The 15,645-nt window shown below is 43.2% G+C and overlaps 1 protein-coding gene across 4 annotated transcripts in view; it reads left to right on the top strand.

Annotated features, from left to right (window-relative positions):
- Window positions 1–15,645, top strand: part of myripb (myosin VIIA and Rab interacting protein b) — a 132,512-nt gene that overhangs the window by 97,855 nt on the left and 19,012 nt on the right. For all 4 annotated transcript variants that reach the window (XM_030398662.1, XM_030398661.1, XM_030398664.1 and 1 more), the window contains exons 5-8: window positions 11,891–11,977; window positions 13,429–13,526; window positions 13,789–13,869; window positions 14,785–14,946. In XM_030398662.1, the coding sequence (XP_030254522.1) occupies window positions 11,891–11,977; window positions 13,429–13,526; window positions 13,789–13,869; window positions 14,785–14,946 (428 nt within the window). The remainder of the gene's footprint in view (window positions 1–11,890; window positions 11,978–13,428; window positions 13,527–13,788; window positions 13,870–14,784; window positions 14,947–15,645) is intronic.

Genomic DNA, 15,645 nt, shown 5'->3' with positions numbered 1-15,645 from the left:
GTGGCTTTAGAGCTGGAAATGTTTTTTATAAATAACATACATTTTACATGTTTTGCTCAACACGTGCACATTTTTGTACAAATCTGTAGATGTCATGTGTTCCATATGATTGTATATGAGCTGACTTTCATGTAAGGAGGTCGAGAGGGTGGTGGTGGCGTAAGAGCATACAATAATGATTCAGTCCTTCAGTCCTGCTGTATCTATTGTAGACAATGGAGTGTAGAGGATGAGTTCAGGGATCTCACAGCCTCTGGAATTAAGCTGCTCCGCAGTCTGGTGGTACAGCAGATGATACTTCTGTATCGTTTGCCAGATGGCAGCAGGGTGAGCAGACTGTGGCTGGGGTGGTTGTTGTCTTTTAGTATCCTTTGGGCTCCGTGCAGACATGTCACTCCTCCGATGTCACCGATGCTCTGTTGATGGGTCCCAGTGATGTTCTGGTTTTAATCAGCCACTTTGGAGCCTTCCTGTCCTGGGCCACTCACGAATCATGCCAGTTTTGGATGTTTGGGAATTTGCGTTCTTAAGTTTCCATAGGAAGTAGAGCTTTGTCTGTGCTTTTCCCAGCTGTGTTAGTTGCAGTAAAAGCAGGTTTTTTTTTTAACGAGGTATTAGGACAATATCCAGCTGAGTTTGTAGTGCCAGAGAAAGGGCCCTGACATACCAGGACATGGACCAGTGGTAGCCTGTGGCGCTAGTTTCTGTGTGTACTGCACTGTTGGCATTAGTCAGCCCTTTTTCCAGACTGAGCACATTAAATCTGAGGCGGAGCCCGTCGGTGCGAGAAATGGCTCAGATTAGCTGTTAAGCTAAGCAAATCAGTGCACGAGAAGAGAAACGGCAAAAGAAAGGGAATGATCCTTGACACTTGAAGCCACATTATGTAACTTCTTTTACCTTTAAATAACAGCTTTATAATCATGTTGATGGTACAGTGTCTTGTAATGGGGTGAATGGCATCTCTGTCACAGCCCAATTCACAAAATGCAGATTTTTACATAATGTTGCTATTAAGTGTCCACAATTTCATACATTTAGTGCTGTTTTTGCCTCTTCTTAGTGTCATTTTCAACTCTTCATCATAGTGTCTATATCACCGAGACTGGTGTCAAAAAACGCTGTTTATTCTTAACAACAGTTTGCACATCCAGAGTTTTCCAGTTTCTCTTTTTGAATGATGAATACAGACTACCGCCACCTAAAGGTATGGAGACGTAGGCGCAGAACACATGAGAAAAGAAACACCAACGATGGTTTTGCAGAGACATTCCAGCATTTCTTCTGGTTAATGGGTGTTTTATGGCAATGCTGTATCCATCAGACATGCTGTCTCCAGTGTAAGAAAGACAGAACCAAAGAGATGAAATACAGCAGTGAATGCATTTCCCATTTTATTTACTTAATTTTACCAACCATTTTGCAATAGGACGCTCTACCAGGAAAATAACGATCGCTGCTGTCACAAAGCTTATTCTGTAGTGTTTGTGTACACAAAATGAATCTCCTGCTAAATCTCCTGTTTTCTCATTTCCTCCCCACTCTTCTCACCCTAATCAGCCTCCTCTCCTTTCTTCTCCTCTCCTCTCCTCTACCTCTCCTCTACCTCTCCTCTCCTCTCCTCTACCTCTCCTCTCCTTTCCTCTCCTCTCCTCTCCTCTCCTCTCCTCTCCTCTACCTCTCCTCTACCTCTCCTCTCCTATCCTCTCTTACATCATCTGGGGTGGAGATGGAAGGATTATGTGACTCGGCTGCTGGTCTCTCAGCTCACATGAGCCCGACGGATTATAACGCTTCCAACTCTCAAATACTCGCATCGCCGCTCCCGCTAACTGGCTAGCTGACTTGCCATATGATTATGGATATACTGTTATGTGTGTGCATGTGCAGGTTCTGTATGTTGCTTGTGTGTATCAGAAAAGCATCGGATTTACTGCCTGGGAAAGATCTGGTATCTGTTTTTTTTTCTTCCATGTTATGTATTCTTGTCTGTGTTTCCATGAAATTATCCCTATTTTTCATCCTTCCCCCGCTTTTATGTTATATTTCTGATTGAATTAAAGGGGATTGTGAAAAATTGTGAAAAGCCGAGGCCAGAGCTGTCGAAAATATGATTAAGTTTGAATTTATTTGAAAGAAAATGCACTCTGAAACCTCTTTTGTTGCAAATAATGGGATGTGTCAGACATTTTAACAAGTCTATAACAGTAACAGATTATCATCATCATGTATATCAAGACGTCTGCGCTTTCAGTTGGACAGAATATAATGAGATTTTGGTTCAGCAAGTAAATCAGCGATAGATCGGCAAAAATTCAATTAGATAACGATGTTGCTCATTAGCAAACTGATGTTACACCATCTCTATTTTGCTCCAAGAGAGGAAGCTTTTGTTGTGTAGCCCTGAGACTCAACACCGGGTCTCCTCTCCTCATGCATTTAGAAAGGCAGCCGCAGGAATGCTAAAACACTCTCATAAACCCACATGTGAAATGTCGGCTGCCTCTTTACGTCTGCTAGTAAAGAATGTTTCAGTTTTTTTACATTTATCACCGAGGGACCGATGCTTGCGAAATCAATTCCGCCCGAGTGTGAAATGGCAGCTGAACGCGACAGTCGGCGAGAGAGATGTGACTGTTTTACATCTGTCGGCTCCCCGGAGAGAAAGTGTGACCTTCAAACCAACGGGATGAGAACGGAGAGCCAGCTATCTGTACTCTCATGTCCATCATCTCCGGTGGACAAAGAGTAACGCTCCTGTGTGACCTGGAACAAATACGGCGCCGTCGTCCGTGTGTGATAAATGTGGCCCCCGGAGAGCTTTAACATTAAACATGGATGAAGTGTTGCTGACCACATTCTGTAAAGAGGACCAAATAACATTTTAGAGCACGAACAGCGACTTAAACGGGATGATTCGTCTATAATGCTATTTGCTTGAGCAGCTTTTTGTTTCATAACTGATCGAAGCACCTCATTAGGTGCATCGACGGAAGCCGAGCACTCATCCGAGGACCTATTGAATCAGTAAATAATGCCAGTATAGCATGAGATCAAACTAATGAATGTGCTAGTCGTTGTGTTAACTCATATATATTTATGAGTCCTGAACAGTGAACATGTATCATCTTTTTTTTAATGAAATGAACTGAATGAACAGTGTCAGAAGTGTCTAAGCACATCTTTAGGATCGGTCAACTTGTTAGGTTATTCCCTGGAAACAAATTAGCGTTGGTGCCAAGAGTACGATGAGAAGATTGACACCACACTTGTGTCTGTACGCTAAATGTGAAGCTACAGCCGAGAAAGTGAACTTTTTGTGTTTTCAAAAAACGTATACGTTTAATTGAGGACTTCAGATATGGCTCACCTCGCCTCTACTTTTGTCTCTTTCACTGTATTCCTGCGCTTTGTCTTGGGTGTGTGTGTCTCTAAGTCGTGTGGGGTGTAACATGATAAATCAATACAAGCACGCTGGCTACTAATACTTCACCACTTTCTCTCTGGTTTTATGGTATATCGTCTTAAAAATTTGCAGTGAAATACAATATGATGAGTCTGTTCGAAAATATCAAATCATTATATGTTTTGTTTTTTTCTACACTTAAATCTCATTCATTTCAAACTGGGGATTTTCTGTTGTCCTTTTGTATTCGCTGTCACATCCCTTCAGATGTCCGTGGGAGGCTTCCTACCTTTCCAGTAAGACGGAGTTGACTCGAGAAATGCTCAGACATATTATCGCCTTTAAACATGCTATTCTCTCGCTGGTGAGATTGGAGAGGCAAGAGGATAAGCAAGGCAGTGTTTTGAAGCTTTGAGGGCTGCGATCGTCTTTTCAGGAAGATAACAAGGGAAGAGATGATGTCCTTGTGTGCGTGCGTCTGCGCTATGTGTCTGGTCTTATATTAATACCCCCGGGCAGAGGCTCAACAACACCTGATGGCATCAGAGGATGCAGTGATGTGCTTTGTAATTTGGGAAGACAGGTTTCAAAAGTCTTTGTCTTTAGAGTACGATTACTGAAGATGGGAGAAGAGGTAAAAAAAAAAAATACTCTGATCTATGCTTTTTTCCTGGCTACAAAATAAAGCGTGAAAATAAAGGATCAAATAAATGATGTGGGGAAAATATGGTCAGTAGACAAAGAGATAAACATACACTTCATCAGCTTCTGTTTGCATTTCCAAAGTTGACAGGCTGCGTTTCCACTCCAGAGTCCACAAGTGCATTTGGCTGATTGTTGTCGGTGTATGAGTCAGCTGATGTTTTTTGATGGCGATCAGAACGGGTTGTTTTTCTGACTGTTTCCCATGTGCTACGTTTACGAGCCCGTGTCAAAGTCTGACATGTGGGCGTCCCATTTACGGGCTGTTTTGTTGGAAAATCAAACCCGAAACCAAAAGAATAAACAAACATAAACTAGGGAACAGACGCTGCAACCTCTCAAATGGGGTCATTGTTCAGGGTTAATTAAGGTTTGCACTCCTCCCGACGGCCTTCAAATCCATTTATGAAAGTCTTTGGCCCAATTTTTGTTTGTGTTGTGCTGAACAATCCGCTGCAAAATTCTACCACTTTGTGTGGACTGACCAAGGTCAGATAATGGAGACTTTTTTTTGCATCTCTTGGGAGCAAATATCAATTAAACTAAATACTTTAAGGATCATATACCAGCCCTCCCGATTTTCCTGCACTGGCTACCTCCCGGGGTTACAGTCCTCCTGTATTTCCCCTGTTTTATGACAAATGTTCAAAAGGTTTTTGTGTAATTCTGTTGACAAACCAGCCGTCCAACACAACCAGCCTCTTGTTTTTTTTATTTTCCTTCTTTAAAAGTCACTTTCTTTCAAAAGAATGCAGGGAACAAAGCCTCCAAAATTCAAAGGGGAGGACTACCAGACCCACGCTCCGGTGTCAGAGTCCTCCGTAATTTTTAGGTCTCAAGGTTTGGCGAGTATGAGTAAGTCCAGCATTATTTCATAACTGAAACACTGAAGTAGAATAGGGAGTAATGATTTTGCATGAGTATTACACACTTGTGATGTCATGTGCGCTACGCCGCTGATCCATTTCTGTCCAGTGAGTGGTTACTTACCAAAAATTGTCTCAACCTTTAACAATGAATAACGGTGCAGTGGGTTAGATGTGGCTAATCTAGTGAGTCACTGCCAGGACAATGCAAACGGTGACCTTGTTCTGCTCCTGTGAGCGAAAGCGGAGTGTAGTAAGAAAACACAAGGACCTCCTGAATCACCAGGTTCTTTCAGGAGATTTGCACTCATTCAAAGCTTTCATTCAAAGCGCCTCGGGAGAGAAAACCAACTGTAATATGGCTTGAGCACTTTTCGGATAATTTTTTTCATTGTCTGTGTTCTTTGAGGCGAACGCTTGGTGACTCAAAGTGTACAGTGCTCTGTCTGCAGGGCTCGGAGGGCAGAATGTTAAACAGGAGCCCAGAGCCACCGTTTGGACCAGGTTGGTGTCAAGAGTCCAACTGACTCTGTTTGTGTGGTCCTGTAAATCCAAGTACGCATGTCAGCCGGCCTGCGTTCATGGACAAATGTGTGTCAAATGAAGGAGATGTACTTATAACATGACCTATTGCAGCTGGACCTTCTGTGTTTTGGAGCATTTGGGACATAAATTAGTTTAAAAAATGTATCTCACAGTGGCGCCATTTCAACCATCCAACATTGATCGTCCTATAATAGAGCTTTTTCCAAAAATGGTTCTTTTATGTTCCTGTTGTATGTGGGATTGACTCATTCTTCCTCTCTCAGCGGCATTGTGAACACTTGTTATAGCTTCAGGCTGCGTTCAGGGTCTTTCTCCACAGCGCTGTTCTTGCCCAGGTGCATGCATTACAAAGGATTAGTCCAATCAGGTTCCTTTTTTTTTTTAAGTCAGCCACTGTGGCCCGCAGGTGACAGTAGTCACGTTGGGAAAATGTAAAAAATGAAACACTTAAAGGCTGCTGCTAATTACTGGAGACATTGTGCTCCTTCATTTCGAATTCCACCTCCATCATTTGAACTTTAAAGGCCATGTTAGCCTGGGGACCAATTAATTCTTCACACACACACACACACACACACACACACACACACACACACACACACACTTGTCAATTCTGCGAGTGCCACCTGAACAGTCAGTATGGATAAGAAGAATTCACTTCAATAGAGCGCAGTTTTGTCCTAAAGCTCAGTCTATCTCATTTGACTTGTAGATTTTACTTTAATGACGGATTTAAATGATCTCCGCGAAAAGGTGAGTAAAACTTTTCATCTCCCAGATAACGGGGGAGAAATAAACTGAGAGCGGGTTTGTTTACTTTCCACCACCTCCCAGCCAGTCGTGATGCAAGCAGACATCCAGTCGGTTCAGCCGTTGTTCTGAGGACATTGTTTGTGAGACTGTGTGTGCTGCCAGATGCTGCCTTGTAATTGAAAGGAAACCGTCTGGACTCTCCTTCCTCCTGCTGCTGCTGCTGGCACTTCAGGAATGTTAGCTCTAAGTGGAGCTTTACTGACTCGTTTATTTATACACTCTACTTTTTTTTTGCCACCACACATTCTCTCTGTGTGAAACTCTTATTTTGCTCGACTTCATCCCCCACGTAAAAACATTTTATTCGCATTTTTTTCCGGGTGAGACAACAGATAATTTTCAGACTTCTTTTTGCGTGAAATGGTCCCATCGAACCGTATTATTCAGTGGGTAGAGCTTTAAAAATATAGCTAGAAGAGTGCCGCTAGAGTGCAGATCTCCACCAGGCTCACGGTCAAAATGGCAGTGAAGAAAACCATTTCAGGGTTTTTTTCATCTTGCATCATGCCTAACTTCAGTACAACATAACATGTTGTGTATTGAATTCATCTTCAGATGCTCCAGTTCAAGATGAGATGGAACCTTTTCAATGGATGTCAGATTTTAAGCCACGACAAGGTCCAACAAGTGTCCTGCAGCAGACTCGGGTGTTTGCCAATGCTAATATTCTATTCTAACCTCATGAGCGATTTTTATGAATGTTTACTTGAAACTGAATTGGACTTTTCTTTTACTAATACTCCTGAACCAGCTGCATTTTCGTCCTGAGAATGTGACATCTGGCCTCCTTATCTCTTTCTCCTTCAACTGTCAAGAAATCATGTTGGTAGAAAATGTTGCATTCAGATGACAGTCAGAGCATTCAAAGCGACCCCACGAGTTAATTAGAGAAAAGCAAACCACAGCCTTCTAGCTGAACCTTTCATATTTGCGACCAAGCTCAGGACCTGAAGAAGAGGAAGGTCAGGACCCCCCAAGAGAAATTAGCCAACTGAATGAAGAGCTGAAGGAGCAGGAAGAGGAACTTCTTTCTCCTTTAGAGGCACTCAAACTTGTTGCAAGGCCCAGGGTCACTGACTAGAAAAGCGAAGAGAAGAGAGGAAGAGAATCCGCCACTTCCTCAAGAAGATGAACAAGGAGAAAACGCTTAAAGAATCACCATCCAGCTAAGGCCCTTACACCTCAGCAGGGACATCAATGATGCCAAGAAAGAAGAAGCATTGCATTATTCATGGTAAATTTACAAATGACTATTATGTGACTCAATACAATATTTGACTATTATAAAGGAAATAATAAATCATGAAGTTATTTTGGACAAAGCTTATGTTCTACTGTCCTGTGGCGTAAAATGAACGTAAACACATGTTCAGCAGAATTTTGATTTGCACTCATTGTTGGATAAACATTGCTTCAATAGAATTGGACTAATTATTTCTTTAAATGTCACATTAATCATTGAGAAAAACAAGTCAGTTACGTTTTAATGTCAACAAGTAAAAGAAACCCCAAATCGTGCGTGTGGTGTGTTTTCCACTTTCTCATTTACATTTTAGCAGACACTTTTGTCAAAGGCAACTAACAGTTATTCATACATACATACTCTGATGGCGGTGGCTGCCATGCAAGGTGCTGACCAGCACATCAGGAGCAGTTTGGGGTTTCAGTATCTTGCCCAAGGACACTTTGACATACAGACCAGGGGAATTGAACCCACGACCTTCCGTTAACAACATGCTGGCTCTACCCCTGAGCCACAGCTGCCCTGTTCTCTTTATAGGAAGGTACAGTAATGCACCCTCCTTTCTCTTCCACATACATTTGCACACTCGCCTGCAGTGTGCAGACACCCAGACACAGAAGCAGGCCACTGCTGCTGTCTGTGTGGTAACCATGGCGATATCGAGCGATTTTCTCCTCCACTCCCCTGAGTGGTGGGAAGTGTTTAGGTACAAAGGTGAGACGATGGTCATGGCAAGGAAATGCAGAAGTTGCGCGTGAGGAGGAATATATTGTACTGGAGACACACACACACACACAGTACAGTTACTTCCATCATCTCTGTAGTGACAAGGCAGCAGTGTCATTCAGGGCCAGCTAATGACAAATGCATCACTCTGTTGTGTCACACTAGTCACTGTATCGTATGACTCATGGGTGGACTGCAGGCGCGAAAGGAAAGAACGACCCATTTGTGTCATATTGAAAATGCTGTAAATTCGCTCCAGCTACATCGTCTACCCACGTTAAATCAGGAGTGCTGTCTGAAGTGTTACATCTGACCTGTGACAGCCTTAAGATCCTTTTACTTACAGCAGCTGTAATCGAAGAAGAATCAAATGACAGTATTCCATCTGAAGCGGCTCACTGGCTGTGATGCTATGGAGCTCAGTAGCGTCTTTCAGCTCACTGCGTTGTTTTATTGCTCTCAACGCGTACTCAGTTGGCCACATTAACCAGGAGGTAAATGCACAAGCCAGAAAACGTTTTGGGGTGTATGCGCTAGGCGAGCGGTTCCCATTAATATCTGAATGGCGCCATCTTTCCATCTGGTATGTAGTTCTTCTACACAAATCAGCTAGCTACAGTCACAGATAGGTAGCAAAGAGCAGCAGTTGTCGGTTTCTCTGATGATATGCTGCCCCCTATGTGTTTCGAGCTACTTTCGGATTCCGGCCATATCCTTCATGCTTTAAAAAAAGAATCGCTGAATGTTGCTTGTAAATAGGAAATAAATTCCTGCCGTGTTAAAGTATAACCTTAAACCTGTACTAATACGAAAGCTAATAAACTGATGTGTGATCGCAGTAACATACTGGCGCATTTTCCTGCCTGCTTGTCCTGCATATAGAACAGTTTGCTGCAGGCTACATCTATATGACTGACAGGTGACAGCAACACTCTTTGGGATATCTCACACATGGCCAAGTTCTACTGACAGGCTGTTGTGACAGAGGTGGATGTTGGTATGTAAACAGTGCCGCCAGTGCTGCTGTGGGATGAATTATCATGATACCAAGTCCCCAAGGAGGTCTCTCGGCCTGTGTATTTGTGTATCACCTTTCCTTTGTCATTCTCAGTGTGTGTGTGTGTGTGTTTGTGTGTGTGTGTGCGTGCATGCTGCCCCACCTGTGTGTGTGCGATTCTTGGGAAGCGGCTCACTTTCTCTGACAGCAGTCTTTTTGTGTCTACATTGTCCTGGGCTGCTGCAGGTAATTTCCCCACCTATTGTCCCCCTTCCACACCGCCAGGAACGATAATTCAGCTCTAACCAAGCGAGAACAGTACAGCTCTGTCAGAGTAGCAGCGAGACAACTGTGGCAGTGAAGGACGGCTGGAGCATGTAATGGTTTTGGGGACTTGTTACACCGTGCCGCGACTGGGAGGACTGGGCTTTGTAAATGGAAACCGAACACTTCACTCGGGTGAAGCTGCTGTTGAGGCAGCTGCTGCCTGTAGTGAGATGTGTAGAGAGACATCAAAAGTTGTCTTTTGTGGTTGAGTGTACAGCATGTCACTGCATGTCATACTGAAGCAATGTAAGAGTTTGTGATTGCTGGCTCGCAGGCGCTGCACTCAAACGTCGCAGAGCTTTGACAAACAACAGTTTATCTTGCAGTAAAGCTGAAATAGAAAACATATCTGACAGCTGGATGTCTTACTGCTGCTGTCAAGGGAAAAAGAGGAGAAAAACTCCAGCGTCTTTCATGTATGATGTATTAGTGTTTTGTTTGCCCATTTCGTACTTCCATTTGCTGGGCTCATTAAACCCATTCTGAACTCATTTAATTAAGTTTACTGCTGTTTTTTGCCAAATATGTGTATTTTATTAAGACGTTCACTTGTGGGAGACACCAAGTCTGCATCCAATGACAACACTGCGGTGTAGAAGAGTGATGACTGTGTATGAGGCTGTATTCCTGGCCATGTTACAGTCAGCTATGGCAGAATTCGGTGAGTGGCTCCGGCTCCTTGAAGCCGCACCAAACCACCGCGAGCGTTTGGCTGTCTCTGTGCACTCAGCCAGAAACTGCAGCCTGTCGAAACAGGAGCAGCAACAGGACACTGTTGACTCGATTAATGTCGGAGGCAAGGAGACCGGCCAGAGATGGGAGTCATGGAGTTTGGTTGCGTTTGAATTTTGTCAGCAGCAGCAGGGGCAGAAGGAACAGGCCTTCGTTTTGGGCAGGGGATCTTGAGTATATGAGTAATGCGCTAATGTGCGGACCAGAGGTGGAAAGTGCTCAATTTTAAAAGATCACATATTATGCTGCTTCTCAGGCTCCTACTTGCAACTTAAAATGTGTTTCACGTTTATCTTTCAAAAACCTTATTTTTCTCATATTGTCCATTTCTGCAGCACCTCTTTTCACCCTCTGCCGGAAGGCTCTATTCTAGTGCCTGCATCTTTAAGCCCCCCTCCTTAAAAACGCAGTCTGCTCTGATTAGTCAGCTCTCAAAGGCCTGAGCAGTCACCAACCAGGAGGGCTGATTGCCCCCTGGTGTGCACCCATGTTTGAAAAAGTGCAGTGAAAGTGCCATTTTGGATGCCCTATGGTAAATAAAACATGATAGTGCCCTCCAGGGTGCATTTCCAGTGGTGCACTTTCTTCACTTTAAATATATCATGACTTTCTGAGCGCTGATGCCTGAGTCCACCGCTGAATCTCACACTTTAACAGCTGCACAAAGCCAGTTTTTAGTCTTGTGTTTAATAGCGGAGACGCGCCTGAAGTGCGGCCAGTCACACCTCCCTCTTTTCAGTAGCGTTAGATTCCACCTTGGTGGTCTGACAAATCCCTCTCCTGGCCCATCTGACAGTTTGTCTTCTTAATAAGCTGCGTGTCTATTTACACTAGCTTCATTTTTTACAGCTGGACTGATGAGAGGGCCACAATAAATGTTAACCACAGGAGAGATGTCTAACAGGAGTTAATGGGCCGCTAAGGGAATGTGTGGTTTTGAAGGCGGTGATGTTGTAACTGCTACACCTACTCTGGGCTTTCACGGCTCTTTAGGCAGACCTGTCTCAGAATTATAATCAGAACGTTTCCATTCCGGCTCGTCTTTGCTGTAACTCTAGATTTTGGAGATACAAATATAGCACATAACTCGCAAGAGACTTGGCCTGAATGAGTTATAAAGAAAACATACAACAAGTGACACTGCGTGGTGATGCTTATGTGCGCTGAGAATATGCTTCTGATGAGCGCCAAGATGTGATTTGTTTGACTGGCAAAAGGAATTAGTCATTTTCTCTTTCAACTGTCATTTTGTTTCGTTTTATGCACAATGGGGAAAGGCACAAAGTAGAAGAAACAAAACAATATAATTTGACAAGATGACAAAATGGAGTTGGGAATACAGTTGACAAGAGCACAAAAGGGAGATTTGGTGGCATTGTGCTCGGTGTAACCTACTTTTAATGTGGCAGCAGTGCAAAGGAATATGCAGCTTCGTTATTATATGGTATGATAGGAGCAGTATATTTGCATTCCTGTGACAGGCGTCACTTCGAAGGCTTTTATCTGACGTCTTCGTCTGTCCCCCTTTTTAGAAAGCAGCGTTCACGAGGGAAGCACCGGCAACGACAATGATGGCAGCATCTGTGGCAGTGACTCCGCCTTCTACAAACAGAGCGAAGGTGAGCGATGCGGCGGTGAAACAGCAGTTTTGCGGCGGCGCCCAATTATGAGCGACATTATCTTTTCTGCTTGAGTTGCTTCTTGTCTGCTCTGTTACAGTTTCTGTCTCTTTCGTGCATTGTCTTAAAATGTTGAGGTTTTTTTCTGTTTATTGCTCATTTACTATTGAGACCATTCTGTAAAGTGGATGTGTGTGTGTGTGTGTGTGTGGGTGGGTGTGTGGAGGGGGGTGTATTGGTCTTCTTGTGGTCATTAAACGGCAGACGCATTAAGATTCACACACGTACAAACATAAATCTACTGGATACATATAAAAACCCCTGACATGGCGTCTCACGCACACAAACAAATTATAGCCTCCAGCGCCACAGACAACACGTTTACACACACACACGCTTGTGCCGTTTACTAAACACAGACACACACACATACGCACACAGCCAAATAGCCCCAACATAATGATAAAGCTAATTTCATTTGTTTATCTGTAATTATGAGTTGTTTATGCAATGATCAAGATATGTCATTTAGATAATGGCAGCTCTTGAGAAGCCCACAAACAAACACTCTCTATGTGTGTTTATGTGTGTGTGTGTGGGGGAGATCTGTGTTTTCATTAGACTGCACAATTCAAATGGCCAGTGAGGCCACGCTGCATTGTATTCCGTTGGGAGTAAATGCCATTTTTTTTTTGTTGTGTTTATTTTTTTGTTTTTCTTCAAAAAAATATCTTATATCTTTTTCATCCCCAATTATATACACAATACATTTAAACTTAATTTTGCCAGAAGGCTTAAAGTTATGAATTAAACTTGTTTTTAAATCAAAGCTTCCCAACCTCTTCCGCTTTTGACCACGAGAAACGCGCAGTGTGTAATTTCATCTGTCAAGGGTCTGTCAATCAAAACAAGACAAAAGATTTAAAGGGTAATTCCACCATTGTTACACACTAAAGTGTGTTCACAGGTCTTGGTGAGTACGACTGCATATATGAAAAAGAAGTATAAAGCATTTTGTGGCTCCAGAGGAGAAATAAATTGTCCTCCAATGATGTCACTCAGTGGCTAAATTGCACTGTGGGTGATGTAGGCAACAGTTTTTGAAACATCCAGTTCAAGAATGAGGGGCGGGCTACAGATGTCTGGTTACATTGGCCTTTTCCTCCCCACCCCAAGATTATTTCCTTTTTTTCACGCTTCATCCCCAAGTGATGCTTTACGCAGCTCCTTCTCAAGTCTTTAATGGCTTTATGCAAACTTTTTTTTTTACTTACACAGAAGTACACTTCTCAAGACATGTAACCGGACTTTGAAGCTTAAAAATCAGCGGATTAAATTTCAGCAATGTCAACTTGCAAGCATTTCTCACAATTTCCACTAAAGAGCATTCTCCCCTCTAAACTCTTCAAATGTCTATAGGTTTGTACACCTTTTTTTGTGTGTGCTCTCAGGACACAGCATGGCAGAGACGCTCACAGTCGCCCTGCGTGTTGCTGAAGAGGCTATAGAGGAGGCCATCGCTAAGGCAGAGGAGTTCAGCGACAGCTTGGTGAGACACCCCTCCGATCCTCTTCCTCCTTTCTCTCCATCTTTGTCCGTCATTTTCTATCCGCTCTTTCATTCATCTTTCATTCCGCTTTTTTTCCTTCTCTGCTTCCTCTGTCATGGCCGCTTACCTCCCCCGTTGCCTCCCTCTTGGTCCCAGTATCAGCGGGATGCAGTCATGGTTTTTGGCTGAGACGTCTTCACAGACCCTCTCCTGGTAATTCACTGTCGCTTTGAACAGAATGTCTGTATGTGTGTGTGTGCAGGAGAAGCAGAATGAGGCACGGTATCTGCGGGACCACAAAGAGGAGCTCATAGAAGAACTTGCTACAACTATTGTACAAAAAGTAGGTTGATGTGTTCAATTTACCCCTTGTGTACGGAGGAGTTAAAGGAAAAGTTGATCCAAAAATAAAAATTATGTCATCGTCTTCTCACTCCTAACCCGATGCAAACTCTATTGAAGTTTCATATTTCATCTCAGGGCTTCCGCAGACTTGGATTACCTGGACCTTTTTTTAACGTTTGAAGACAAGTCCCCATCTGCTCCAGTTGTTAAGGAGGCTGCTGCAACACTATTTTGCTGTGTAGCTCCTGAAATGTTTCATGACTAAGAAAAACTTTTCACCCGACATTTTTTTTTTTACCACCATGCGGACGAGTAGACCACAAAGACCACAATTTTCCATTTAGCAGTAGTAGTTAGCTCCACCTCTGTCATGACAGACTGTTAAAATCTCCATTGATGTTCCATTTTGATAAAGAGTGCAGGAAAATTAACTGCATTTTGTAAATTGGGATTCTCAAACCATTTGAGCAAAGGGCAGGAAGTCTCTACGCACATTTTAATTTGAAAAAGTTTCAGATGACAGCTGCTTTGGTTTTAACCGCGTCTTTAATTTGCCTACATGTAGTGGAGCCAGAGTTTGGAATTGCTTGATTGCTTCTGCAGCTTTAATTAACAACCGCTGGCCGTCAAGTCTTTGAAGGTGATCCGAAAAAATGTATTTTTCATCTGCACTTTTAGGATGTCGGTGCATAATATTAAATGCAAAATCAAATGGAAACTGGATTATTGGTTTTAAAGTTTCATTATCCCAATTATTCATGCCGAAGTGTAGATGTAAAATGCTGTTATGGGACTGCATTTGCATTTTCCAATTTGCAATTATTATTATAATTTCTTATATAAACGCAGCTCTGCGTATGCTTGCGTACATCGCAGCTCTCTCACTTAATTCTTTCCCTCCTTTCCTCCTCAGATCATTCAGAGGAGGAAGCGCTCAGAGATGCAAACAGAGTATGATTTTGTCTGGCCTCAGCCTCAGTCCCTGATTCAGCCCAGCGAGCTCCCCTCTCCATCTCAGCCTCAAGCTTCTTCGCAAGGACCACAGGACCCCCTCAAGACCTCCTGCTCCCTCTGGGTCAGTCTCTGCCTCAGCGCATACTGTCAAAACTCTGAAAGTGCCAAACACATCCGGAGAAGCCAGAATAAAAGCGTCCCGTCAGCGGGTGTGAGCTGCTGAGTCTCGACCAGGAGAATTTGCTCCTCTGTTGTGCACCGTGTGTTTAAAGAAGGGCGGTTTGGTTTTTCCAGTGGACACGCTGTACCATGCTCACTTCCTTTCACAGCACATATATTTGATGGTCGTCTGTCTGTGTTTTTGTGTGTGTTCCTCTGGGCCGCCCAGCCGTTGTCTCCTTGTGTTTGCCAGATTTAAAATACACAGGAATGTTGTGTTTGGCGGTAAATCGCTGTAACCTTTCAGTAGCACCGGGCACATGTGTGGTGGCGATGTGGTCCCATTTAGCTCTTTGTATTTTGGTCTCTCTCTTTGCCTGATGCCCTCTGTGAGTCCTGAGCAGCGAGGGGTTTGATTCGCTTGTAGGCACATTTAATCTGTTTATGAAGTCGTAATATTCAATTTATCCTCCAAAAATCAGAATCCGGTGTATTTTGATGCTGTTCTGGGTCCATATTGCCTTAAATGCATTAAAGTGAATAACTGGGTGGATTGTTTGGACACTAACCATAACAAGACCAAATCACATAGAAGAATTGGAAACAGATACAGTTATTACGTGAAAAGTATAAAATAATAGAAAAGACTAAACGGTATTTT

Source organism: Sparus aurata, chromosome 19, assembly GCF_900880675.1.
Source record: "Sparus aurata chromosome 19, fSpaAur1.1, whole genome shotgun sequence".
NCBI classification, from domain to species: domain Eukaryota; kingdom Metazoa; phylum Chordata; class Actinopteri; order Spariformes; family Sparidae; genus Sparus; species Sparus aurata.
The sequence above is the reverse complement of the archived record's forward strand: the minus strand, read 5'-3'. Positions and strand labels throughout refer to the sequence as shown.